General features: G+C 42.1%; 2 protein-coding genes across 2 annotated transcripts; both read left to right on the top strand.

The window, feature by feature from the left end:
• The first annotated feature begins 11,050 nt into the window (after positions 1–11,050).
• Positions 11,051–20,541, top strand: UTP6 (UTP6 small subunit processome component). The gene is made up of 19 exons (XM_034067865.1): positions 11,051–11,283; positions 11,382–11,466; positions 12,015–12,056; positions 12,139–12,231; positions 12,854–12,901; positions 13,722–13,785; positions 14,320–14,438; positions 15,031–15,108; positions 15,478–15,559; positions 16,045–16,126; positions 16,743–16,924; positions 17,539–17,618; positions 18,302–18,379; positions 18,554–18,733; positions 18,819–18,899; positions 19,085–19,194; positions 19,281–19,347; positions 19,638–19,710; positions 20,261–20,541. The coding sequence occupies exons 1-19, from the start codon at positions 11,192–11,194 to the stop codon at positions 20,416–20,418; spliced, it is 1,794 nt and encodes a 597-aa protein (XP_033923756.1). The 5' UTR covers positions 11,051–11,191; the 3' UTR covers positions 20,419–20,541.
• Positions 20,542–22,404: 1,863 nt separating this feature from the next.
• On the top strand, positions 22,405–25,468 carry COPRS (coordinator of PRMT5 and differentiation stimulator). The gene is made up of 3 exons (XM_005146186.2): positions 22,405–22,507; positions 23,060–23,311; positions 25,305–25,468. Exons 1-3 carry the CDS (start codon positions 22,405–22,407, stop codon positions 25,466–25,468), a joined length of 519 nt encoding a protein of 172 aa, XP_005146243.2.
• Positions 25,469–25,760: the final 292 nt, after the last annotated feature.

The following is a 25,760-nucleotide window of genomic DNA, read 5'->3' as shown; positions in this document are numbered from 1 at the left end:
TGGCTGGCGCGGGGCCCGCCCCCCCGTGACGCACGGATGGTTCTGGAAGAGTTTGGTTGGTCCGTGCGCTCCGCCGCTTGGCGCTTCTCCCCTCCCCCTCCTTTGAACTGAATTCGCGGGAAAGGGCCGCTCGCCCTCCGGCGCGGGGCATGCTGGGTAGAGCGGCCGGCCCCTCACCACCCCTCACCGCCGCGTCGTGTCCGCCGCGGCCCTCGCACCCCGCACCGCACGGGTTGTTGCTGTCCTGTCGCCTGAGGGAAGCCGAAGATGGGGTTTGATGGTTGAAAAAGCCAAAATAGTGGAAATAGGTTTTGTGATGTAAAAAAAATGGTTATATTGGGTCGGACGGAAGGTGCTGCCGGTGACCTTGATGAAGCACGAGGTTTCCTCAGGATAGCACAAGAAATCACCCATAGGTGTGGAAAGACTTGAAGGCTGAGGTAAATTGTCTCTGTGCAGTCTCATTCTCACCTTTCTCAGCTTAATGAGAACCTCAGAGCCCCTGTGGCAGTGGAAGCTGTGCCGCTGTGGCCACCTCAGCATCCCCACAGCCGCCCGCGTGTGGCCGGACATCAGGCATTCAAGGTGTGCTCTTGGGCTGCCTCAGTGTGTGATAAAACACAACAGAGTCCAAGTGCAATGGGGAAATTCACCACTGGGTTTAGTTAATTAAGTCCTTATCAGCGATGTGACAAGCTCAATCCATAAAAGGCTTTGACAGCTATCCCGTTTGATTTGCTTCCTTTTGTTAACCATGAACAGTAATTGCACAAGGTAAGTTAAAAATAGTCAACATGTGAAACGGCCTCAAATTATGATACCGGATAGAACTGTGATGCTGGCACGATACCACCTCCTAATTCCTAGTGTTAACCAAAATTAACTCAATGATAAATACAAAGAAGAAACCCGTATGTCAGAGTCAGCCATGCTGTAAATGTGCTTTACATTATCAACAGAGAGGGATTCTAATGTGATATCTTAATTGTCTGTTATTAGCATTCTTAAGTTTTAAGAAAATTTATGTATATACATCCTATGTAAGTCAGATACGTAAGTCAGAGAAGTAAGTCTTCATTGGCTACTGTTCCCCTCCCAGTTTGTTTGTATTTTTACAAATCCTTAATATTTATTCTTATTTAATATCTGAAATGTTAATGTTATTTTTCAGTTACGTCCCCTTTTAGTGCTGCACCATTTACCTTTCATGTTTGCTTTGAAAAGATCTTTCCTTAAGCTGTTTTTTTCTTTTAAATTACTCTTCTTTCCTTCCATTTCTATCAGACACTGATGTTTTAGGTGCCACCTTTTCTGTAATTAGTCTCAACCTTAATTTTCTTACATTTTTAGGAACTCATTTTTGTCACAGTTCACCTATATTCTATTTGTTCTTCCATCCAAACAAAAACCATTATTTCTAACATATCCTGTTACACATTTGATCCTGTTTATAATAATTCTGTTTATCACAATCCTGCTTATCATATCCTGCTTATCATAATAATGTCTCTGCTTAGTATTCCAGTTTCTTGATCTTCTATCTCCTTCTCATTTCTCTACAGCATCTCATTTACTGTGGCTGAATATTTCTTTAGTGGTTGATGCACTGTACAGTCCTAAGGACCTTACATGTGGATTCTTCACTTATACCCAGGGACTTCCTGGGTTGCACTGGGATGCATTGGAACAATCTAACTGAGACTAGATAGAGCACACCAAATGAAGAGCATCTTTAGGTGACTGGGAGCTGATCTTGAGGTCAGTGATGGCCTGTGCCAAGTGACAGAAGGTAAAAAATGTTGTATTATGTGTGAGAAAGGTTCTTAAATGTTTTATAGCAGCAATTTTGTCATTGGAAGTTGTTCATTGCCTACAAGCTAAAACTGTTTCCTCAAGTCGCTGCTGCTTCTGGTGGCTCGTCCTTCTAAATTTCAAAACCAGGAGGAGGAGCCAGAGGGCAGCCTTCCAAGCAGGAGTAAGCAAGATAATTAGGCAATTAATCTCCGGCACTGGAGTGGGATCTGCTTGTGAACAGAGGAACTTGAGGCTGAGATTCTAGCCTTGAATGGGACAGGACAGCGGAACACACACAGTGTGCACATGAGTCCACTGGAAGCATGGGACTGACTGTCAAATAGGGGAGTTTTGACAGTTTGAGTTTGTTTCCTTTATCTGGTAGAGAGACTTGTAATTTTTTAAGCTGTTTGTTTAGATCTGCTGCCCTGGGCTGTCCATGTATACTTAAAGAGTGTAGAGCATTGATGAGACACATTCAGCTGAAAAAGCCTCAACAACTTCAAGATGTCACATTTGGGGCTTCATAGTGTGTATGGCTAAAAAGAGCACAGGGCATAACACAGCAAGTAACTTCTATTTATTTTGCACAGAAGCAAGAAAATATATATTCCTTTCTAGAAAGACAGAAATCATTATGGCTTCTTCAGAAGAAATGAGCTGAGGCATGAGAATGTTGTGTCCTTGACCTGCCTGGTAATAGAGACCCTATATATTTTATACATGCATTTATTAAAAAATAATAATGATGTCTTGTATATATATACACAATGTAACACTAATAAGTTGGCCATAGTTAGCAAATGGCAGGGTGTATGCAAAGCCAATGAAAATGTGTTTCTCATAAAGTATCTAAAAAAGACAAGCAGTGAAATACAGTGTACCTGACTGAAATTCCTATCAACTCATAAAATTTATGAAGTAAAAGATGATGACAAGTAGTGTATTTTTTTTTTGCTACAAATATAGAAAATCACATCATGCAAAAACAAGTTTAATATGATAAATGGAAGAAGCAATCATTTGCAAACCAGTGCTGCTGTGGGAATAAACCCCTGGCAGGGAAAGCAGAAGTAGCTGGCAAAGGTGCCTTTATGATATGTCAGATTTATGTGTCAAGGTGGCCAATCCATTCTTGTTTTCACGTGCTGCTGGTGGGATTTGTGTTTGATATGCAAAAGATCAGATTTGCTTCCTGCAGATTGAAAGCATATGCTACTTCTGGATCCCTTTATCCTAAAGGATTTTTGCAGCTGATATGTACCCAGCGTTTCTGTCATCTTGACAGGCTAAACTGCAGCAAGTGTTACCCCTTCAGATATGTATGAAAAAGTGCATAATATGCATGCATAAATAGCACTTTCTGAAATGTTTTTTCATTTCATAGTTCCATGCATTTCTTGGTTGTCTGTAGTACCTCTGTAACCACAACTACTTTCCAGCTTCCAGTACTTCAGATTACTGTATCTCAGCACAGGAGTATTTACAAAGTAAATCCTTTCTTTTAGAGGGGAAATAAGTACCTGTATACTTGTAGCTCAGTCTAAAGGAAAGTTCTATCAGTATTACAATGTTTTCCTCACACCTTTAAACACAAGTCTGTCTATAGAGATTGTTAATAGCTAACTAAAGACTACTACACATCTAGCCTAGCTTCTGAGAACTTAAATATAACTTTGGAACAAAAAAGTAAAGCTAACTAGGTGAATATGAACTTTTGGTCAGGCTTTTTTAAAACTTGCTTACAGATTGAGGCCACCATGACAGCCAGTGTCACTATCAGGGAGTGCTATTGTATCAAGTTGGGAAGTGTGCTTCTCAGGGTGTTGCTGAGAATAACAGCCCCCACAGCCGGTGTTCTGGGTAAGCTGTGGTTCTTTATTTTGGCTTTGAGCTAGTGAGCACATTCAGTGGGATTCAGGGGCATCTGGCATGGAAGAGACCTGCTTCTATGGTTACATCCAATCTTTACTTCTTTCTTTTTTCATGCTTCCAGGTTCTCCTTAGGGTCCAGCCCACCAGACCCAGATTTTCCATGAGAGGAGTGAGAAAACACAAATGCTGTAGAACCAAGACAAATAAAACTATTTCATGCATAGATGGGAAGGTATGGATCCCATAGCTCTACCACTGTACTCCAAATGCAGATGCAATTTCCTTCATTTACACAAACTTCACTAGATGTTGAGTTAATTTAATCTGCAAGAGTTATTAATTCATTTTTTTCAGTAAATATTCTTTACTTTCAGCCTGACTTGATGTCAATCAGCAGTAACACGCTATGGAAATTGTTAGATAAGGTACTTTTCCCTCCCTACTTGGAAGGCAGAAGTCAACTCCCACTTTGTGTTTTCCCAGCTACATAACATTGGAGCTGGAGAAAGGGAGTAGCTGCAGCTTCCCGGGTAAAGGCGCAAGAGCAGGTCGGAGGAGTACTGGGTATATTCAGGATGGCAGGATCATGTTGCTGTTGGGGTGGTGGCTCTCTGTTTCCGTTTGGTTTTCTGCATGTTAATATCTAGTGCTGCCCTCTTTTTATAAGCAAGGAACTAAGAAAAGAGAAAATAAACTTTAAGGGAACAACTGTACTGAAGCATGGCAAAGGGAAGAGGTAAGATCTTGCATTTCAATGCAAGCATTTTGATGTATAGCTGTGAATGTGGTATGTGTGGGAGATTGACAGAGCAGCCACTTGTGATTCTCATTCTTGTGTTTGGCTGGGGACTGCTTTTGTACAGAGCTGTTCAAATGTATTCTAGGAGCACAGCACTCAAGGAACTTGGCCCTCAGGGAATCTTAATGCACCCATAATGCTCAGCTTTCAGCCAAAAGGTTGTTTATGTGTCTTGGGTTAGTGTAGAGAGTGAAAAGTGAGTGCACAGGATGTTTTGCACCAGAGTCACCCATCTTCTGCATTCACGTGGTGAACAAGTAATAATTATTAGTTGTTACTGCTTAGTAGAAATGTGTGCTCATGAGTTGTTTCCTGGAGTTCTTTTAGTGATGTTTTAATATATTTTTCATTACTCTTCTACAATGAAATTTATTTCCTGATTTTCAGTAATGATTTATTTTTGCTTGGTGGCTTTTTAGCAGTAGCGTTTGTCTTCAGTGTTTAGACAGTGGACTGAAAATACCGGACTTGTTTTGAAAGCATTAAGAAAAGCCTAGGTCCAATATACTGATTTGGTCTAGAAAGGTAGGACATCTCTTAAGATGATGTAACTGCAAGCCCAGAAATGTACTAACAGTAAAAGCATTTATTACAGAAAAAGACACCTCATGCAAGGAACTAAAACCAAGATTTGTAAGGTAAAACCAGTAAGTTCTGGATAACATCCACTTAGTTTTAAAAGCAAAGTTCAAAACAAGATCTTTATTCATATAAGATTAGCTCAAAATCAAGGGAAGTGTCTGCTGAAAGAAAGCAAGGCAGTGTCATTCCCCTTTGTTGAAACCTGAATAAATTCCATGTAGCACCAAAGACTCCATAGGTAGGAAAAGGACTCCTGGAGTCTCTGTGCAGAAGAAGGACTGTTGCTGACCAGGAAGCTCACACAGCACTTGGAAGAGACCTTGTCTGGCTTAATGGTTGGTCTGTGCACTTCATTTTGAATGTCTTCATCATGTTTGTAATTGTTTGAAGAAATGAAGATGCTTGAGGTGAGCTGTAGAAAAGTTCTTGTCCCTTTTGTCCTCAGAGAAACTGGATCTTTGCCATGAGCCCCTTTTTTAGAGTGAGCTTCAGAAAACTCTAGCTTTTAATATGTTAATCCAGAGTTGTTGGACTTGTTTACAGAAAATCTGTAGACCTCCTATATAATAAACTCACAAAAACCCCACCCACACTACAGTGTATTTAATGTGTGATTCCAAACAAAACACACAAAAAGCCATGCCAAATCTTGTAATTTAAATACTTAATACATGGAAATAGAACAGGACTCACACTAGGTCATGCTGTAATTTCAGAGACCCAGCATATGTGGTACTTACCAAAAAGCTATTAATCCTAAGTGAACTTTCAGGAATAGTGTTCCCTAAACTGAGTCCTGGAAACTGCCACAGATAGAGCAACTGAAACACATTTGATGCAAACTCAATGATTAAACTCAGAAACGCAGAGGTCAAAGAGAAACTGCTGGGAAGATGTGAGAACTAAGTCAGTTGTAGATGTAAATAGATGTTTCTCACCAAAGGGTTTGTTGACAGTGTAAGAATAAAAGCTTCAATCAATCAAAAAGAAAAATATGGGGAGGATCAAAGAATATGTCAATAGATAGTAAAATGAAACCTCACATTAATTAGCTTGCAGATTAGTTTCAACTTTAAGTAAGGGGTAAGTTTTGACAGGGACTGATTCTCTCTTTTGTGGCTAAACCAAGTACAGGTTAACAAGATGAGTTTGAATTTTATCATCAGCAATTACTCAAATGATAAGATCAGGCCAGAGACTATTTTCCCTGTGTTTTCCATCTAGGTATATGAAAGTCACACAGAGAGCTTATCTAAGTGTCATATGCAAGTTAACACATTATCTGTGGGTTTATATGCTAGCGGTTGCTTCAGAAGGCTTTTACAAGACTTTATCTTGTTTTCGGAATGCTGCTTGGGATATATGATTCTGCACACGATAATCTAAATTATCCTTACTCCTGAAGTAGTTTTACTGGTTGTTGCCATGACTGTGTACTTTTATCATGCTAAACACATCTCCACGGAAGGAGGTTAGAAACATAGCAGGAGGCAAATAGTGAGCAATCCTAGTCCCACTTTTTGGAAGGAGAAATAAACCTGTATATGACATTTTATGCTCTTTGGCATATCAGTTTATTTGGTGCTGGAACTGACATCTCTGTGTTGAAAAGATATGTGCTTTGCTCTGAGGAAGTTCTGTCTTTAGCTGCCTTGTTACTTATGATATTGGTAGGTCACCCACGGCCATGCCACAATTACACTGCTTTTTGAACCTAGACAGGTTAGTGAGATACATAAAGATTAGCAGGACTCTGCTCTCCAGAGCTTTGGCAACAATCCTAAGTACAAATGCACATGCAAGAAATAATATTAAATTAAAGGTACTTAAACAATGCATTTGGCAATTTAAGAGGATGTAGGAAATGACTGATATAGTTTTAAATTGTTGAAATGTGACTGATATTCCACTGGATTATGAATTGACATCTAGAATATGATGACTGACCAGTTATAACTGCCCTGCTGCATTTAGACAGACTAGCAACTACCTATTAACCAGCCAAATGACAAAATCAAATTAAAAGGCATACTTATAGCCACTACCATACAAGCCTCTGGAGGCTCTGGATAAACATATGGATCTTGTACTGAGTACCAAATGTGAATTGGCATGGAAACAATTTCCCCTCACTGAAAATGGCCTGTGTATAAATGTTCAGATTTTGGGCCAGTTGAAAAGAAGCTGAATGGCTCAAAATAAGCAGGAGGAAAAATCTGATTCATAAAAATTCCAAGTTCAGAGCCAAAGCGAAGAAGAATGTAAAGGTCTTGTCTTTTTAAGAGACTACATGGAAGAGTAAATTGTCAGATAATGGTTCTGTTAAGGCATTGAATGAAAATGGTTTTGGAGTTTTTTAACCAGTAATATTTGAGGAAAAGATAAGTGAATGAAATTCCAGGAATCATTCAGCTCCAATGCTGCCAGAGTAATGCAATGCATTGACAAAGACAAGCATCTGTCTACCAGAATGATGAAAATAACATTGGTGTAGGATGGGTACATGTACCAGTGTTAATGTAGGTATGGAGCAGCCCAACTGACCAGCTCTATAGTCTCCAATATAAGTTTTTGGGAGTTCAGAGTGAAACTGCAGTGATAATGCACTGTTGATGCAGATTGACTGCTGGTTTTGGCAGAGGTGGAACCAAACCATCATGTAAATTGTTTTATTAACAAAACTAGAGAAGTTAATATAGCCCTAAATTTGGGTTAGGCTATTTTGTAAATTCCAAGCTGCTTTATTAACAGTTGTGTTCATATATTTTTAAAGCAAAGCCCCACATGCTCAGAAAATGCTTTGAGGGCTTTGTTAACAATATGTCCCTAAGGCTGAACCCCTGGCTTGGCTTAGTGGAAGTTTCCCTGTTATTTGCATGAGCTCAGAACACCACTCTTGTTTAAAAGGCATCTTCATGTAGTGCAAATTAACTGTGAAATGTATGTCTGGTGGCACCTTTTAAAGAGTTGTAATTGTTTATGCATTCTGGTAGTAAACCAGCTGAAATAAACAAGATACATCTAAATCAATAACTTAAATATCTGCCTTATGCACATTAACCATCATGCGTTTTAATATAGATAAGATTTAAAGCAAGAACACTGTTGTTATTCCTAATTCACAGTATATCCATTGCTTGCAGACTATAATCTAGAAATGTTAAACTGTGACAGCCTGCCAGAACTTCTCCTGCAAATGATGGAGTTTCTCTAAAGAGGCTTCATAAAAGCAGCAGCAGCAAACAGTGACCCTACAGGTGCAAACTGCAGCAGCTCTGCCCCCAGTCTTCCCAATAAGGTTTGTTGAAACTCTCTGTATCTCAACGTCTTTATTGGTAATGGATCCCTCCCTTAATTTGCACTGATGCATTTGGAATGTCAGCTTCAAAACAAGGCACATGGGAGGCATTTAAAGTAGATTTTTTGAAAGGAAAATGAACAAAGAGCATGTCAGGTTCCATTTTGATTTGCATGACAAATCCTGCATGCAGTGTTCTGGTGGGTCGGGCTGGGCTTGCCTGCCACTCACTGCATTTGTCACTTTGGTTTGAACACTTCTGACAGTCCGTTATGTTAATTGTTCTAAGGATTGTTTTGCTGGGGAGGAAGAAAAGGAAAGGCATTTGTATTTTTGTACTTGTTCCATTTACAGGAAAGGAGGGATTTCTGAAGGAACATACAATGTTTTCAGTCTGTTTGTGACCTATTTGATTTGGAAATAATCCTGTGAAGTCATCAGCAAGTTCAGTACTTTAAATCTTACTGTTACTCACTTCGTGCCTGTGGTTTTGAGTGGGAAATACTGGGCCCCTAAACTGGAAACTTGGGGAGTCTATTGTTTTGGTGCACACCATTCTTTCTTCCTTTGAGTCCTGCAGTGATGGGTCCTGCAGAGTGGCTTGTGCTGTGCCTATATGCTTCTATGGGATGATATTGTGGTGCTTTGACAAGTGCTAACAAGGGATTTAATGCCCTCAGAGGCATTGCTGGGCACACATTGTTACCAGTGTGGGGGTAGTTTGTGGACAGCTCTCACATGTGTCAAAGACCTGTCGGTAGATATGTGCATATGACTGAATTCTCCCAGCAGCACAACTCAAGGTGGAGGTCACTGTTGCCCTTTGAGGTACACAGACTTCTCTATCATCTGTGTTAATAAAACAGCCGTGCTTTGTTTGGTGGTGGGGTTTGAGTTCCAAAGTTCCCAAATTACTGGGAGTTGATCACAAAACAGTATTTTCAGACTGATAGAGTGATCAACCAGAATGTTTCAGAAGACTTGTTCATGTTTGTGTCTCACAGTAGCTGGTTTTCAGCTGAAGGAGACATCAGCATTTAAGGAATGAGGAAAGCAAGAAGATAGAAATAGAACTTCCTGGAGATTTCCGGGTAATGACTGATATCAGCCTTTTAAGCTTTGAACTCCTACACTGCATGCAGTCTGCTCGTGTAACTGTTGTGATCTAAGTGCACTGTGACAAATAAGCTCTAAATAGAGAATGCTTTTATAGTAGAAAATCATGCAGTCAGATGCAAAAATACCCACATAACTGAAGCCATCAACTGTAGTAATTCCAATCACATTCTTGCTTAGTGATTCAGTATGCTAATGTAGCTTTTCAGGCCCAATGTAGTCCTCCTTAAGTACTATTTTGGTAGCCTGTGGACTTACTCAAGAATCTGCTTGAGCTGGTCAATCTCCAAAAAAAGAAACCAAATATATTTAAGAAGTGTTTCTGCTGATGATGAATAACATTCGACACTACTGTTTTGGGAAGGATTACCTGTTGTGCTGCTTTACTGGAAGCTGAACTTAAGGTAGGCAAACTCACTGACATTTAGGCCCCAGGGGGTTGAAGGCTCTGACTCACACATGGAGCTGGCTTATGTCAGGGTGGCTGTTCTGATCCCTGCTCTGGCTGTCCTCACTGTGGAGAGCTCCTCCTTCTGCTGCAGGGATGGCTCTGGGCCACTAATTGAGTTTTGCCAATTCTAGTGTGAATATTCTACGTATATAAAGTTGGTAGTAAATGGATAGTATATAAAGGAGACTGGCTAGCATTGTGATGTTCAGACCCATGGACTGTGTCAGTGCAGCATAGGACATGGGAGCCTCCAGAGTGGACAGTGGCATTGGGAACTGCTGTTGTTCCTGCACAGTGGATAAGGGGTCCCTCTGCCCCAGGGAGCTGTGGATCAGACCTGCTCCAGCCACCACGCTCTGGATGCAGCAGGCTGCAGCTCTTGGTCTTGTGGCAGGATGGTGACTCCAGTTCCTTTTCAACCATTTCTTGGAAAACAGCATCAACTGTTTCCTGTCAGAGTGAAAAGCTGCTAAACCTCTCCCACTAAGAATTCACTTGTGTTTTAATTGGTGCCTAATGTTAACAAGAACCATTATGAATCCAAGCCATGGCAGGTGAAAAAAATGACCACTATTCTTGGTTGTTCTTATGTTTATCTTATGAGTGTTTTTAACAGAAGTCAGTTGCTCAAGCTCTTGCTCTGTCCTCAGCACCATGCTTGAAGCCATTTTACTATTAGAAAAGGGAAGGATCGCCCACAGCTTTTTTGGCTCTTAGGTATGAAAAGTGCCATGCCAGAAGTCCTCTTGCCCTTTTGCTTGCTTTCTGAGAAAGAGCTGCTGCCTCTTCCTCTGGGAGGGATCGATCCTCACCATAGGAACATCATCCTGATGTCCGATCTCACTCTCCCCTCTGTCATTTTAAAGCCATTCCCCTTGTCCTGTCCCTAGATGTCCCTGTCAAAAGCCCCTCTACAGCTTTGCTGTCAGCCCTTTAGGCATTGGGAGCTGCTCTAAGGTCTCCTGGAGCTTTCTCCTCTCAGTTTGTCTCCATAGCAGAGGTATTGCAGCCCTCAGGGCATCTCTGTGGCCTCCTCTGGACTCAATGTTGTTACTAATCCCAGAATTAAAGTCCCGTGGACTCCTGGACGAGAGGTTTATCCCGGTAGGAATCCCACCCACGGCCATGTGCCCGCACACGCCGCTCACCGCTGGCACCTGCACCCGGCGAACGGGCAGCGCAGCCAGCAGGGGGCGGCAGAGCGGCGCGGGCCCGCCCCGGAAGGCCGGCGGCGGCGGTGCGGCCGCACGCGTGAGGCCCGTGCGGTACCGGAGCCATGGCGGAGCGCGTGGAGCAGCGGCTGGAGGACCGGATCCCGGAGCTGGAGCAGCTGGAGCGGGTCGGGCTCTTCACGCGGAAGGAAGTCAGGTGAGCCGGAGGCGGCGGCACCGCCTGCACGGACACTGGGAGCGGGCGATGGCGGCGCGGCCGGGCCGGGTGCGCTCGCTCATGGCCCCTTTCCGCAGGGCCGTCCTGAGGAAGGCCTCGGCTCTGGAGTACAAGATACAGCGGCGAGCGCTGCGGAAAGAGGACTTCATTACTTACATTCAGGTAGGCTTTGCTGAGAGCAGGGCGTGCGGACCCGCGGGGGAGATCCAGCACAGTTAGAAGTGAAGGGGTCTTGTAGTCATCCACGTAGGGAGCGGGGCCCCGGTGCTCCCTTGGAAGTCGTTTATTAGCACAGGCTCTTAATCAGGGTACACGAGAACATGCAGCAGAGCCAGGAGTTGGTGCCTGAGTTTGGGATGAGGGAGTCTTTCTTGTGGTGGCTTTTCCGTAGCTTCTTTTCTCTGCAGGGATGCAGAAATCCCAGTTCCCTGATGTGATGTGCAGATTGCAGTTCAGTGTAATTAATTTCTTGCAGTGTTACAAGGTTGGCTTGTGCATTGTGACTCAAGGAATATAAGGTGCTAATAGCTCAAGTCTGAAATGCCATGCGCAGTACAAGTACCCAATTTCAGTCAGTCTTATGTTTCCTGGGTGGAATTTTATTGCCCACCTGATTAGCTGTAAAAATCTTGATCTGTAGTTTTTGCCTTATTCTTATGCATTTCCACATTTGCTTTTAAATGTTTTGTTTTTTTTCCTCCCTATTCTAGTATGAAGTTAATCTGCTGGAGCTGATCAAGAAGAGAAGAGCAGTAAGTTTGTCAGTTATTCACTCTACAAAATATGTCAAATTTGCTATTGCAGTAAAACTAATACTTCCTTTTTGCCTCCTAGCGCATTGGGTATTCATTTAAGAAGGATGAAATTGAGCACTCTATTCTGCACAGAGTCCATTGCCTGTTCAGGCGTGCTACAGGAAAATGGAAAGTGAGTTTGTTGATTTGTATTGGTAGATTGAAAAATGCCTTTCTGGTGTGTAAAATGATCACCTTGTTACTGCCACTTATATGTGCAGCAATATATAATGTAGAAGAAAAACTAAGTGGGTGTTTGGTCTTACAGTTCGCAGTGCCCTAGAAGGAGATAATTCGTTTGGGATAAACATTTTTCATGTATAAACAATATTTTATCCTTCCCAGGTCATTAGTTCTCAACTGTCTAGGGCACATACTGCAGTGTGAGTTTGGTCTGTCTGTTTGCAAGGTTTAGAAACAGAATGAGGGAAAACTTTCAGCTGCTTCAGGAAAAGCTTGTCTTGATACATGTGTATCTCAGGACACCTTACAGTGAGCTCTGTATCGGGTTCAGTGTAACATAGATTTGATTGGAGAGGCTTAGAGGCAGTGTCTTCAGATGAGGTTTTTTGCTTGGTATGTTCTGGTGAAATTTGAAGATCTGTGGGGAAAAAAGCGGATTTGACATTCAGAATTCCTTCTATCTGTACGCCAAGTCATCAGACCAAGGGCATATTGTTTGCTTGTCAATGTGCAACTGATTTTGTGCTTGCCTTATTGTAAGGTTGATTCTCTTCCCCTTGCATTTCCAACAGGAAGATGTCCAGCTTTGGCTTTCACACGTTGCATTTTGCAAAGAGTGGGTGAGTTTTAAAAATGCTGGTTTTATCTGAATGAAGGTGATGGACTGGTGCTTAATCAGGTGTCTGGAGCTTGCATTCCATGACAGGGGTACAGACTTTACTGCCACATGCTGTAATACTGAAGTAATTTTGACAGTAGTATTGGAGCTGCCTGGGATTTTCACTGATGTGTGTAAATGTAGAATTTGACTTGGAATGAATTAGTATTGCAGGTGACGGGTGAAGCTGAGTGCATTGAATCTGGAGTACTGTTTGGTCTGGGAGAAGCTGAATATTGGATTTGTATTTGGATATACTTTTAATATTGGTTATACCTTTGCTGGAATGACTGGATCACCTGTCCATGAATTGTGATTTTGTTCCAAACATTTCTTATATTTCTTCTGTGCTGAAAAGTACAATTCTGGCAATTCAGTACTTTGTAAACTTACCTGTGCAAGTCTTCAGGTTATGATTAACATTCTGTCATTGTCCTGTGCTGAAGAAGTTGACCCTGTCAGAGTAATGCCAAGCAGCCAAAGTAAGAAGTACAGTCTTTACCTCGAAAGTAGTCAGTGAGACTGTATGTTTGTGGCTTAGGGCACATTGGCGTTAGCTATGTAGTTGATAAAGGTTTGAGTTAACTGTGCTGATCAAGCCTGGTAACATTTGAAAGCTGGTCAGTATTGAACAAAAATGAGAAACTTACTACTGAAGATAAAGTGGCAGAGAAGTGTCTTTTCCACTACAGTTGCATTACAACTTGTAACCTTTCATAATGAAACCTTGGTGCTGGTGGTTGGATGTTACTAGAGTGAGTAAAACAAAACTTCTTTTACAGAATGCAAAACATGAGCTTAGCAAGGTGTTCTCTTCCCTGCTGGCCATTCATCCCGATAAACCAGGTAAAATAAAACAAGTACTACATAAATGTCTCAGTATAGATGGTATGGTGCAGGTCTAAATTCTTATAGGGCTTAGTTCAAGCGGCTAGGGTAGAAGTTCCTGCTCTGCTTTCTTTGCCTTGCTGCTGCTTCAGAAAAACTCCGATGGGTGTTGTACTGAGCAATCAAAAGGGGATGTGACATAGGAGGCTTCACGGTCTGAGTGACCACTTCCTAGCTAGACTGAGGTCTAGCTAAATGTTTTGGAGATGGGAGATGTTGAACTGCTTTTTGGGTTTTGAAGGCATCATTATAAATCACTGGATCTGTAGCTATTCAAGAGTAAACTTCCTGTATCTGCCTCGCTGCTTAGATCTGTCCTTTAACTTGGTTTTACATGGGAGATAATCAGTCTTAGTCTGTAGCTGAGCTTATGAATTTTCTTGGGGTGGGTGCATCAAACAAAACCAAGCTGGAGAGCAGCTTTAAAAGAGGTTCTCGTGACCAGCCATTTGCTTTGCCTTAGAATGAATTCATTTGTATTACCTATTGCAGCACTGTGGATTATGGCAGCAAAATGGGAAATGGAGACACGACTCTCATCAGAAAGTGCAAGGCATTTGTTCCTTCGTGCTCTGCGCTTCCATCCAGAGTGCCCAAAACTTTACCAAGAGGTGAGTTCTGGTTTTCTTCAATGACCAGTTATTTGATCGATGAGAGCAAATGAGTCCAGCATATCTGAGATCAGTCTGAGAAAACTGGAAAAAATCTGTTCTCTCATCACTTGTGAATGTTGTAAAAAAAAAAAGATAAACCAAAGCAACTAACCCCAAACTTTGTCCTGGTACCAATTTTCAGTTTAGCAAATCCTATGTTTATGTATGCAAAGTGAAGGGTTTACACTGCTTATAGGTAAATGTCAGAATTCCCTTCTAAAGTACTGTAAGGTCTGCTAGGCGTTCTCTAGATTAGATCTGCCTCCCCCAGCCTTTGCTAGGGAACATGGGGGTTTTTGAGGGCAAGTTAAGGTTTAAAGAATGACTAAAAAGTGTTAGTTTCTGCATGTGGAAAATTTCAGAGTAAATCTGTAGGGCACATACCTGGATGCACAGACCTTCAGAAACTGAGGCTCTTGGACATACGCGGGGTGTTGGCAAAGTCTGATTTGTAACTCCTCAGAGTTTGCTTTACCACATTTTGGGGCTCAGATGGTTTATGATTTATCACCACCCCCACAATCATTTGATTTTATTCTCTCTCTGGCAGTATTTCAGAATGGAGCTGATGAATGCTGAAAAACAGAGGAAGGAAAAGAAAGTATTTGAACAAGCAAAGATGAACTTGGTAGGTTCACACGTGAATGTGCAGTTCTAAGGACTCTGTATTTATGGCTTGTTTGACAACAGCTCAGGGAAAGCTTTTGTTCCTGTATTGTGCCTGTGTTAAGCTTTTCAAGTGTTTGCTGATGCTCAGCTCAAATACTTCATACAGTGATTTTTCTTTACATTTATAAAGTCCTTTGTTACATTCCACAGTTGGAAAGTTATGAGTAATTTCTGAAAAGGAATAGTTAAATGTACTGTCTTGTACTTCTTCACAGTTATGCAGATTAGATAAAGAAAAACATTAATATCTCATGTTTTTTTCATGTCTGCAAAAATGGTAACTGAAAGGAAACCAATTTTTTCAGTGATGTTATGCTTGATATTACAGGGGGAATTCAGTTATCCTGAAGAGATTCTCAATGGGGAGATGGCTCGCATAATCTTCAGGGATGCTGCTCAGAAAATTAAAGGTGATTTAATGTTTCTTTTACTTATTTGTTAGGAAAATTGTCACCTTTATCTCAGCTCTCTAGTGGGTAATACAGATAGACTTAGCTCCGGTGTACACACTAAGATACATTTTCAAATATACTGTTTTTTCAGCACAACCTAGATAATGCCAAAATATAAATTGGTAGTGCTGATAGTTCTGATTTTCACAGCTTTTCTGCAGGCTTTTGGGCTGAAGTGACATAGATGCTGGGTTTGCAGCCTCCAGTCTTGTTTGTTTCAGAACACCAAGGGGAGGGCAGTTCAGAATTACACCTTTTTTGCTTTGTTGTTTACTGCACATTAGATCACAACTAATCAGCACTTACGACAAAGAGGTAAGAATTCAGACTAAATATAAACCAGGTTAAATCACTTTAAATTAACCAGGCTTGGTAAAATTTCAGAATTCTATGGAATAATAACAATTTGATACTATTTTCTTGTTGTTCCTCTTGAAATGCAGGTGCTGAGTTCCATCTGGCTGTGCTTTCCATTGCAAAGCTCTTTGATTTTACCCAAGATTTACAAAAAGAAATCTTGGAAAGGTGAGGTTTGACTTTGTCCTGTGGGTATTTTTATTTCATTTTCATTTGTTTTTTAACAAATACTTTGCATAACTTTGCCAGTTGATAGTGGCCTGGCAGGTTAACACCTAAAAGCTGTTCCTTTAGAGAAATAGAATGTTAAGGCCTCTAGGAAATGCTTTAACAAAAACAAAACGTGAGGCAAGCATGCTTGTTAGAAAAGGGTGCTTGTGTATAACTTCAGAAGGGCTTTGAGAAGCTGCTCAGAAAAACTTAGATAAAATATAGTTGTCACTAAGTAACTACTGCATCCTTTTCCGTGAATTGACTGCAGGAACTGTGGCTTTTCCTAGTGTACTTTGTGGTTCTCCTTCATCTTCAGTATCTCCGCTTGTTCCTCTCTTAAAAGATCTCTCTCAAAAGCTTCCTGTCCAGTTCATTCTATTACTGGAGAACATCCATATTAAATAAAACCCCAAAATAGGCTTATATTTTGTCTCTTATGGGAAGGTAAAATGTTTTTTCTCTCTGGCATTTGGTTACTTAGAAACCAAATACATTTCTATACAAATACAACAGCCCTTCTAAGCAAAAGAAGAATGGTGGTTGAGGGCTGTTACAGACAAGGTGTGTTCAGTTTACAGACCAGGTATGCTGATGATCCACTTACATGGGACTACATGGCCCGTCGTGAGCTCGAGATGGAGTCCAAGCAGTCCACAGAACAAACCACAAAGCAGATGAAAATCACTGAAATGACCCAGAGAGAGGAACGGTGCTCTGTGGTCTTTGAAGAGGCAGTGGGAGCAGTGCCAACAGGTGAGAAGTGACTGCATTTTAACATGTTTTCCTGTTACTTGAGCGTACCCTATACTGAATCTGCCCTTCTTTAGTCTAAAATCATTACCCCTTGTCCTGTTGCAACAGGCCCTGCTATAAAGTCTGTCCCTATCTTTCTTACAAGCTTTAAGTACTGAAAGACTGCAACAGGGTGTCCCCAGAGCCTTCTCTTCTCCAGGCTGACAGCCCCAACTCTCAGCTTCTCCTCACAGGAGAGGGGCTCCATTTCTCTGACAATATTTGTGGCCCTAAAGTCAGGCAGACAAACAAGGATTTTTCTCAGCTGTCTGTGAGTGTCCTCTCTCTTGCAGAGATGCATTGAGAACTGCAGGCAAAGGGTGCACTGAGCATCAGTTCTGACAGCCATGTGCTGAAGCCTCAGCTCTTTATAAAGAGTTACTGTCTGCAGCTTACACTAGGAAGCCATTTAAAAATGTTCATGTTTTGGATGTGGGGTCTCTGTTTTAAAATGCTGTATTATAAAAGTTGGCATTAACACTTAGGGCTTGGATTCTCTGTATTCCTTTTAGACAGATATTTGTGCTTACTCTTGTGATTCTGTAAAGTGTGACATTATGTCTTTGATTCTCCAGAGGACATGTGGAAATGCTACATCACTTTTTGCTTAGAGAGATACAACAGAAAAACCAACAGTCAAGGATTAAAGCAAAAGGTAATAGCTTATTAGGATATTATAATAACAGATCATCCCTATTTTGACTGAATTCTGTAATCTGTCAGACAAAGCAGAGGTATTCTGACATTTTATCAGAAATAGCTGTGGCCATCATTAAAAATCATTTAGTCCCCATCAGAGGGGATCCCTTCTATTGATAGGCTCACATGTGGCCTGCCTGAACATGAATAACCTGATATAAACCAGCCTTATCAGTAAAGTACAGTGACCCCTTTGGGTGAAGGTTAAGAGTGCAAATGTGTCCGTGTTCACTGAAAGTCCTGCAAATCTGTGTTCAGAGAAGAGGATGAATTAAAAGGACTCTTGGAAATGAGTCCAAGCTAAGTCGGGTGCTGGCATGTGAGCACCTTAATTACACATCTGTGCTTGGGTGCGTCTCAGACCATTAACTAATGATCTTTGGCAGTTTGGTTCCCTTTTAATACAGTAAAAGAACATTGCTATGTTGTTCTTTCACTCCTTAAGGAAGAGATGTAATTCAAATGCTCAGATATCCCCCTTATCTTGGAATGTATGCAGATACTTAAGGCATTAGATATATAATTTACTGTATTTCAATGATGTGTTGATACATAAAATCTTATGGACTTCTTGTAATGCTAGGATCTGGTGTATGCAGGAATCATCTATGTTTACATTTTCTTCTCTGTTGGTTCTAGAGGCTGGAGAGGACACTGAGTGTGTTCAACAAAGCCCATGAGTCCAGTTTGCTGTCAGAAGCACTCTATAAGCAGTGGGTAAGAGCAGACAGAAAAATAGCTTGTGATATTGTCCTGCATTACTTACATCTCTGCCTTTACCATGTTGAGTAGATAGAAGGGTGGGCAGTATTGCATTCAAGACCTTGCTTTTTAACAAGGTATTGAAAATGTCTTGTCTTGTGGTGATCAGCTGTATCTGCTGGGTTTTAGGTTCAACTATTACTGGAGTCCAGCCAATTTGAGAAGGCCACAGAGGTGGCAGCGGCTGCAACTAAGCGCTTCAGCCACTCAGTGGAAACTTGGCAGATGAGGCTGCAGGTGCTGATCCAGCTGAAGTGTGATGATGTGACCCAGTGTTTTGAAGAAGCTATTAAGCACGTGAAATCTCAGGTCTGTGCTGGTTTTATTGACGTGCATGTATTAGTCTTGGGAGGGAAACCTCTGATATTTGATTCTCCTCCTGCTTACCTTTCAGGGTGCTTTGCCGTTATGGACCCTCTGGGTGGAATGGAGTGAAGCCACAAACAGCAAGGAGGACACAGAAGCTCTCTATCAGGTACTTAGCTGATAGAAGTCTACTTTTTATGTCAGTGTGTAAATAATCGGGAACAATGGGTGTGGATGGAACACATAACAAATGATAGAATTTCAACTAAAAGCTATGTATGTTACCAAAAACCAGTTGGACATAGGCTTATAAGCCTTTTAATTGTAGCTTCTTTCTTCCTTTTAAACTTGCAGAGATCCTTACAGGCCACAACTCCTGCAGAATCCACGACTATGAAAGAAATGTATCTTGACTGGACTTACAGAAATGGTGGTTATAAGAAAGTGAAAAAAGTCTTTACCAGGTGACAAAGAAGATCTTCAAACCTGAATGTTCTAGTGCAGGTGTTAAAAGGCTTGAATTCTAAAGTTATTTGTGTTTGTACTTCAGCCTGTGTGAAAACCGGCCACTTTCACTTGACTTCTTCAAGAAGATGATCCAAATAGAAAAGGAGCAAGTAAGTTTCTAATTAATGGCTTGTACTTGTAAAATACGTGTCTGATGTTGGATTTAAATAGGAAATAGAGTGCTTATGGGTTGTGTCATTAGTTTGTGATCAGTTCATATTTGTTTTCTGAAGCTGATTCATAGCATTGAACACAAAGCCAAGTTCCATGGTAACTAATCTTTGGCAGTGTGCGTGTGCGCGTGTAATTACCGTGACTCTTTTTCTTTGTATGAGTCTAATCAAGCTGCAGATTCACTTCTGTACAAAATAAATGGCCTTTTTATACCTTCCTTTGTTAGGAATCCTGCAAAATGCTCCATCTGAGAGAATACTATGAACGTGCCTTGAGAGAGTTTGGTTCAACAGGTTCTGGTAAGGGGTTTTTATTTATTTATGTATTCATTCCATGCTGCTGCTTTTATTTCCATCCATTTCAAAAGTTAGCTGCTTGTTCTGCCCTTGTGATTGCTGCTGAGCAGAGTGGAGCCTGTCGCTTCTGTGCCATTAAGAGCATGACACTCTGCAGTGACCCTTCACTGTCAGCCTAGGGTTGCTGTTCACAGTGGGATGGCTTCAGCTGAACTACGGGCAAACAGAGTTTTGACTCTGGCTGGCAGGGAGGTGATACCACCTTGAATTTGGGTTTGCAAACACTATGGGGCTGTGTTTTTCTAATCAAGATTTCTGCAGTATTCCTTTTAGGAAAGTAAACAGCTCAATTATTGCAGCATTATTTTTAAGACATCACTGTTGCACTGGAAATAGAGCCCAGGCTTTGGTCCTCAAGGGCAGGGGGTGTGGTTTCCCAAAGTAAACCTCATTGCTTTAACATAAAGGACACTTGCAGAACGTTTCTAGGTCAGGTTTGGTATGTTTGTTCATACCAATCAAAACATAACCAGAACTTCTTTTTCTGTTAAAGATCTCTGGCTGGATTATATCAAAGAGGAGTTAAATCATCCCCAAGGCAAACCAGAAAACTGTGGGAGCATTCACTGGCGAGCTATGAAGATGTTGCAGGGGGACCTGGTGGAAGACTTTGTTTCCAAATACACTTTATTGCAAACTGGACATTTATGACCATTATGAAACATTATGAATAGTTCATGATAGTGTACATTTTTTTAAGAACTTTGTACAAAAATAAATATGTTCCAGGATCTCATTAAAATGTAATTTTACATTCTTACATATGTGAAAAAACATTGCAGTTGTTTCTGGTGTTGCTGCCAGGGGCAAGTTCACACTTAGAGGAGAAAACAAAGGTGCCTCTGAAGGTGTTTTTCGTTGAGAGTTCTGAGAGCAAATTCTTCCTCCTGCCTAAACCTTCAGACAGAACAGCCACAATGCATCAGCTTTTACATTGCAAAGCTTAATGTGCAAAAAAGTCCAACCCAAACCCACGGAAACTGCACCTGTGAGAGATCTTTGTATCTTACTAAGCTGAATAATGGAAAGTGGAACACTGGAGAAGTGATCTCTAAAATCACAGTGGTGTTTCTGAGCCTTGAAGTCATCTGTAATCCTCTTTTCAAAAGGCCATCTTCTATCTCCCCACTAGTTCTCAGATGCCTCGTGTCTGGCATCCTACTTTCCCCAACTCCTTCCCCAGTAATCACTGCTTTTATATCCTGTCTGCTCTTTATTATGTTATTCCTTCCCTTGAACCACTTGTCCTCCTTCTTCACAGTCACACATCAGTCCAAAACATGTGGAGGAATTTGTTTTGGTTGGTTGGTGTTTTGTTTGCAGTCCAACAAAGCCGATAACCACTGCTTCTGAAAGCGGGCTCTTGATGAAGGCTGTTTCCTTAGGAGCTTTGCCACTTCACTCTACCTGCAGCACCCTTGAGCCATGTTTCCTAAGAGCATCTCTGGCTGACGCCCGCTGGTGCAGTTCCCACCTCAGCGCACACTTCCAGCACGAGGCCTGCAGGAGGGGGTTATCTGTTGCCAAGATTACAAAGGCCCAGAGCCTGCAGGGGCATCGCTCTTTTACCTCCACCTTTGTGAGCGCACAGGCGCTTTCTCACCGCTCCTGAGTACTTCTTCTTCCTCCCGGTGTTTCGCCCTCTGGCCAGTGTTTTCCTCGCTGTGCACCGTCTCCAGCAGCAATGCGGTTCTGCACCGTGTGTGCGAGCAGCACAGGCCGCGGGTTCTGCGCTGGAGCGGGACACGGGAGGCCGCAGCGCTGCACACCGACCCTGACGGGATGGGGGTCCCTCGGCGCCTCACTTCCAGCCGCCTTCCCGGCCGGTGCCGAGGCGCAGCCGCCCTTCCTCGCAGGCCGCCCTTCCTCGCAGGCCGCCCGCCCGGCCGTGGCCTGAGGCGCAGGTGCTGCTGACGGCACCAACGGACGCCTCACGGCGGGGCCGGCCGCAGGCTCCCGCTGTGGGGCGGGGCGGGCAGCGGGACTCGCTGGTGTGGGTTTCTCGACGGACGTGGTGCTTCGCCGTTGTTCGTGGTGGGTATCCCTGTCAGGTCCCTCCTGGCGGCGGGTCCGGCCTCGGCTGGAACCCACCTTTGCTGCGGGGGGGATAAAGCACCTTCCCCTGCCTCCGCCTCAGGGCACCGCTGAGGTCTGACCTTGTGCTCTCCGGCTGCGCGGCCGCCATTTTTAGCCCCTCAGGCGGCTGTGGGAGGATCTGTGCCTGTCCTGTCTCCTTGGCAGGTTGGCTCCTGGAAGGTGGGATTCATAATCTTTGGTGCTTGTACCCATTCCACTCCTTGTGTATTATTACCTTTGTAACTTACACAGCCTGCTGCTGTTGGCAAATGGGTGCATTTTGGGTCAGATTTGGGACCTGCTCCCAAAATGGCAGCGCAGTCATGGCTGTGAGGGAGGAGGCTGCGCCTGGGGTGACTGATGGCAGTAGCGGGAGCCATCCTTTTGCGGGTTTGCTTTGTGAATGGAAAGCCTTTTAAAACCTGGTTTAAAACCTCTGATTCATCAAGGGAACAAACAGCAAGGCTCAAGGGCTCAGAAATATTTAACTGCAGTAGAAGCCCACAGGCCTGGGGAGGAATCAAAGGTGCTAGTGGATTCCTTTCAACTGTGTTGTAGGTGATGGCAGGTGCCATTGAGCCTGAAAGCTTTGAAGAGGAACGGCTCCAAAATGAGAGAGAAACCATGACCTGGAAGCCTAAAATAGTAGGACAAAACAAAGCAGGTGAGTAAAGTTACACTGTGCTTGAGGAAATACACCTAAAAGAGCATGCGTAAGGTTTTTTGGTGATGCATGGGAAATGCCTCTTCAGTTACTGCACTAAATAATTTGTATGTAAAGAATCAGTGTATGCCTAGGTGTAAGAGTGATTAATACTGCTAAAAAATCTTTGTATATATTAAAAATAAACCCAAACCCATAACCAAACCAACCACAAAATCCAAACCAAAACCAGAGCTGTGTTTTTTCAGCATACCTGTGTTTTTGTTTTAACTACCAGAAGGTGAATGTGGTGATAAAGGCTGCTGGTTCCTTTGCCCTGTTTTAAAGAGTTGTATTTCAATAAGAGTCTGTGGAAAATCCTGACTTAGGCTACTGTTGATGCAATACATCCAGTGTTCCCAAGCATCTGGAACAGAAGTGTGATGATATTACCTATCTAAGAAACTGCATATATTATGATTGCATTAGTCAGAAAGTGCATTTATAGACCTGTCTGAATTATTGCATGCTAAGCATTTAATTGTTCCTGTTTAATTCCTCTTTAATTTTTAGAATGTTTGCTGAAGAATATTCCAGGTGTTCTTGATAGTGAGTCTGAAGAAGGTGAATTCTCTCATACCTCTCACAATGAAAGTGATACTGGCAGCTCCCCTGCTCGCACTTTTCATGCACATTCTGACCTGGAAGACTTGGATGGAGAATTGTCCAGTATGTCTGTGACTGCAACTTATCCAGAGCTGCAAACTGCTGCTGTGCACGAGGTGGAAGACTGGGATAAAGAGTTGGAGGATTGTAATCCATATGGTAAGTACAAATTTACTGGTGCTTCATTTTGAGTTTCCGATAGTATGTGATCAGCAGAAGGCTCTTTGCAGGAGGAGAAGGCTCTTTCTTGTTTGCCTCATGGATTTGTAATGAATAATTTTGGTGTCAAATACAGGCTCTAAAGGCAGTGTTGTGAAATTAGCGTGAAATTCGTGCTTGAGCAATAGAATTCTTAGGGAGTGGAATGGGAAGAAAGAGTTAATTGTATGTGTGTATTGAATTTCTCTGGAGAACCTAGGTCTCAGTATAGTATCTTTTATTATTATGAAGCAAAAGAGAAGGGTACATGGAGGAATCTACATTTTTTTTTTGTGTAAAAGCAATTCTTCCTTGAAGAAATTCTATCCAGACTCTACACCATAATGTACCTCTGCAGCATGGATTTCTATGGGGGGAACCAGTACAAGTGCTTAGTCTCTGAGTCTGGCTTCTTGTTGCTTTTGCTGTAGGCTTGGGGAATCTTTTAGGGTGTTTGTTTTTACTGTTTCTTGAAGCTTGATCCTCTTAAGTGGTTGTGCCTGTGATCAGTCCGTGCACAAAGGTGGCATTGGATGGAAGCAGTTTCATCTGTATCTAGGGCTGTATTAATCCTCCCCTTTGTAAACTGTTTTACAGTGCCTCATGTTGAACTGGAGTCTCAGTCTTCCATTTGTGAGGCTGTGTTTTGGGATAGAGCAAGTGAATAGAGTTTAGCCAGCAGTGGCTGATAACCCGCTGTGGGTTTGTTGGCACAGAATAGTACCATTTCCATTTTCTTCTCATTAATGTGCATCTTTTGTGATTAATACAAACACTCTTTTCTTTACTCAGGAACTATCAATTTGCAGTTTATTCTAAGTCCGGAAATGGCTGTTTTGTTCAAGTTCCATTGTTTGATAACAGAAGGAAGTGGGAAAGTTTTTGCAACCTTTCTTTAAAATCATTCTGATTTTAGAATGGAAACAGTAGTAGTTTTTCACACTGGATAATCTGAGAAAAAGACTGTTACTTTTTCAGATGTTTCCCTTTCTTCCATCCTGGGCTTTCCTCGTAATCTTTCATCTGCTCAAATTTATGGAATATTTTGAGTTTTGTGTGGTTTTTTTTTTCCTACTGCAATTATCACAATTTCTCTTATTTTCCTTTATCTAACTCATCCCTGCCTGTAGCTTGTGCTCTCAAATTGTTACAAACTACGGCAGCTGTGATGATGGGATCCAGGTGCTCGGGAAGGATAATGAGTACAAGTGCCTGAGTTTGTTAACTGCCACAAGTCAAACTCTCCTTGGTTGGCCATTTAATGGGTTTTTACAAGCTTTTAAAACCTGTTTTCTTTGATGGCTTGTTTGACAGTGCTGCTGGAAGGTGGGCATGGGGATATACTGTGCTGGGGCCTCTGCTGCCTCACACTCGGGGCTCTTTATTTGCTCAGTCCTTTTCAGTGTCTGCTGGCTGGAAATCTTTTTCTTCTGTGAAGGACTTTACCTTGTTTTTGTGCTAAGTTGGTTATTTGGCTTAATTCTAGCTGAGTGGAAATGTTATTATTTGCAGCTAGCTTTTACAGAACCCCACTCTTCCATGCTGTCCAGTGACACAGTTCTTAAAGGGTTTGGAGGGCTCCTAATGGGGATGTGGTGATGGGGACAGCGGGAGGGAGGAAGGTAAATAAAAGTAGTTATTTTGTGAGCCTTTTATACCTGGAGAAAATGTAGAACTGCATGCACTGTAAGAGCTGTGTTGGATGTTCTGAAACCAGATATAACACTGAGCTTTCGGGAAAACTGTCTCTGTGGAAAGACCTTTCCTTAGATTGAAGATGTTGCCAAATTCGTCTGTTTGCTTTGTTTGTAGGTCTAATTCATGAGTGCTGGCAGATCAAATTGAAATGGTTCACTGCAAGGTGCTGTAGACCTGCAAAGTAATCTGCTGCACCGTATCACCAGTTCTCTTCAGTATCTCCCATGCATTAAATCTTTTCTTTAATCTTCTTTAGATGCTGATGATTTCCACTGTGGAAGCTTTCAGGAAAATAATCCTTTGGCCTCATACTCATGGCAAGAGTTTTACATCCCAGGCTGTCACCATGCAGCTTCTCTTGCTTTTACGCCACCATTTAGAATGACTGAGACTGGCCAGTTTGATGATGCCGATGAATGAGGTTGACTGTGGTCAGAACTAAGTTTGGCTTTTGAGTTGGATTATGTTCCTCACTGATTGAGTCATATCAAGTCCTTTGGTTTGCTTGCAGAGTTCTGCATAAGGACAGAAATGAACTCGCCATCTCTGAAGTTTTGTTTAGACTGCATCTGTTGTTATAAATTGACCGCACTTGACCTCTGGAAATGAGAGTGTGGGTGCTAGCTGTAAGGAGTCAGTGCACTTCTGGAATTCTGTTTGTTATATATATGTATCTGTGTTGCTGCCAATTAATTTCTTGAGAGGAAACGTT

This window comes from Melopsittacus undulatus, chromosome 11 (genome assembly GCF_012275295.1).
Source record: "Melopsittacus undulatus isolate bMelUnd1 chromosome 11, bMelUnd1.mat.Z, whole genome shotgun sequence".
Taxonomy (NCBI): domain Eukaryota; kingdom Metazoa; phylum Chordata; class Aves; order Psittaciformes; family Psittaculidae; genus Melopsittacus; species Melopsittacus undulatus.
Note: the sequence above shows the minus strand (reverse complement) of the source record. Positions and strands in the feature narration are given on the sequence as shown.

Bases quoted from the DNA above. Each gene is read 5' to 3' on its own strand.
- COPRS (XM_005146186.2), top strand. From the start codon at position 22,405: ATGGCAGGTGCCATTGAGCCTGAAAGCTTTGAAGAGGAACGGCTCCAA. The intron at 22,508-23,059 runs GTGAGTAAAGTT...TTTAATTTTTAG, and splicing joins AGTAGGACAAAACAAAGCAG to AATGTTTGCTGAAGAATATT. The intron at 23,312-25,304 runs GTAAGTACAAAT...AATCTTCTTTAG, and splicing joins GGAGGATTGTAATCCATATG to ATGCTGATGATTTCCACTGT.
- UTP6 (XM_034067865.1), top strand. From the start codon at position 11,192: ATGGCGGAGCGCGTGGAGCAGCGGCTGGAGGACCGGATCCCGGAGCTG. The intron at 16,925-17,538 runs GTGAGAAGTGAC...TTGATTCTCCAG, and splicing joins AGTGGGAGCAGTGCCAACAG to AGGACATGTGGAAATGCTAC. The intron at 19,348-19,637 runs GTAAGTTTCTAA...TTCCTTTGTTAG, and splicing joins TCCAAATAGAAAAGGAGCAA to GAATCCTGCAAAATGCTCCA.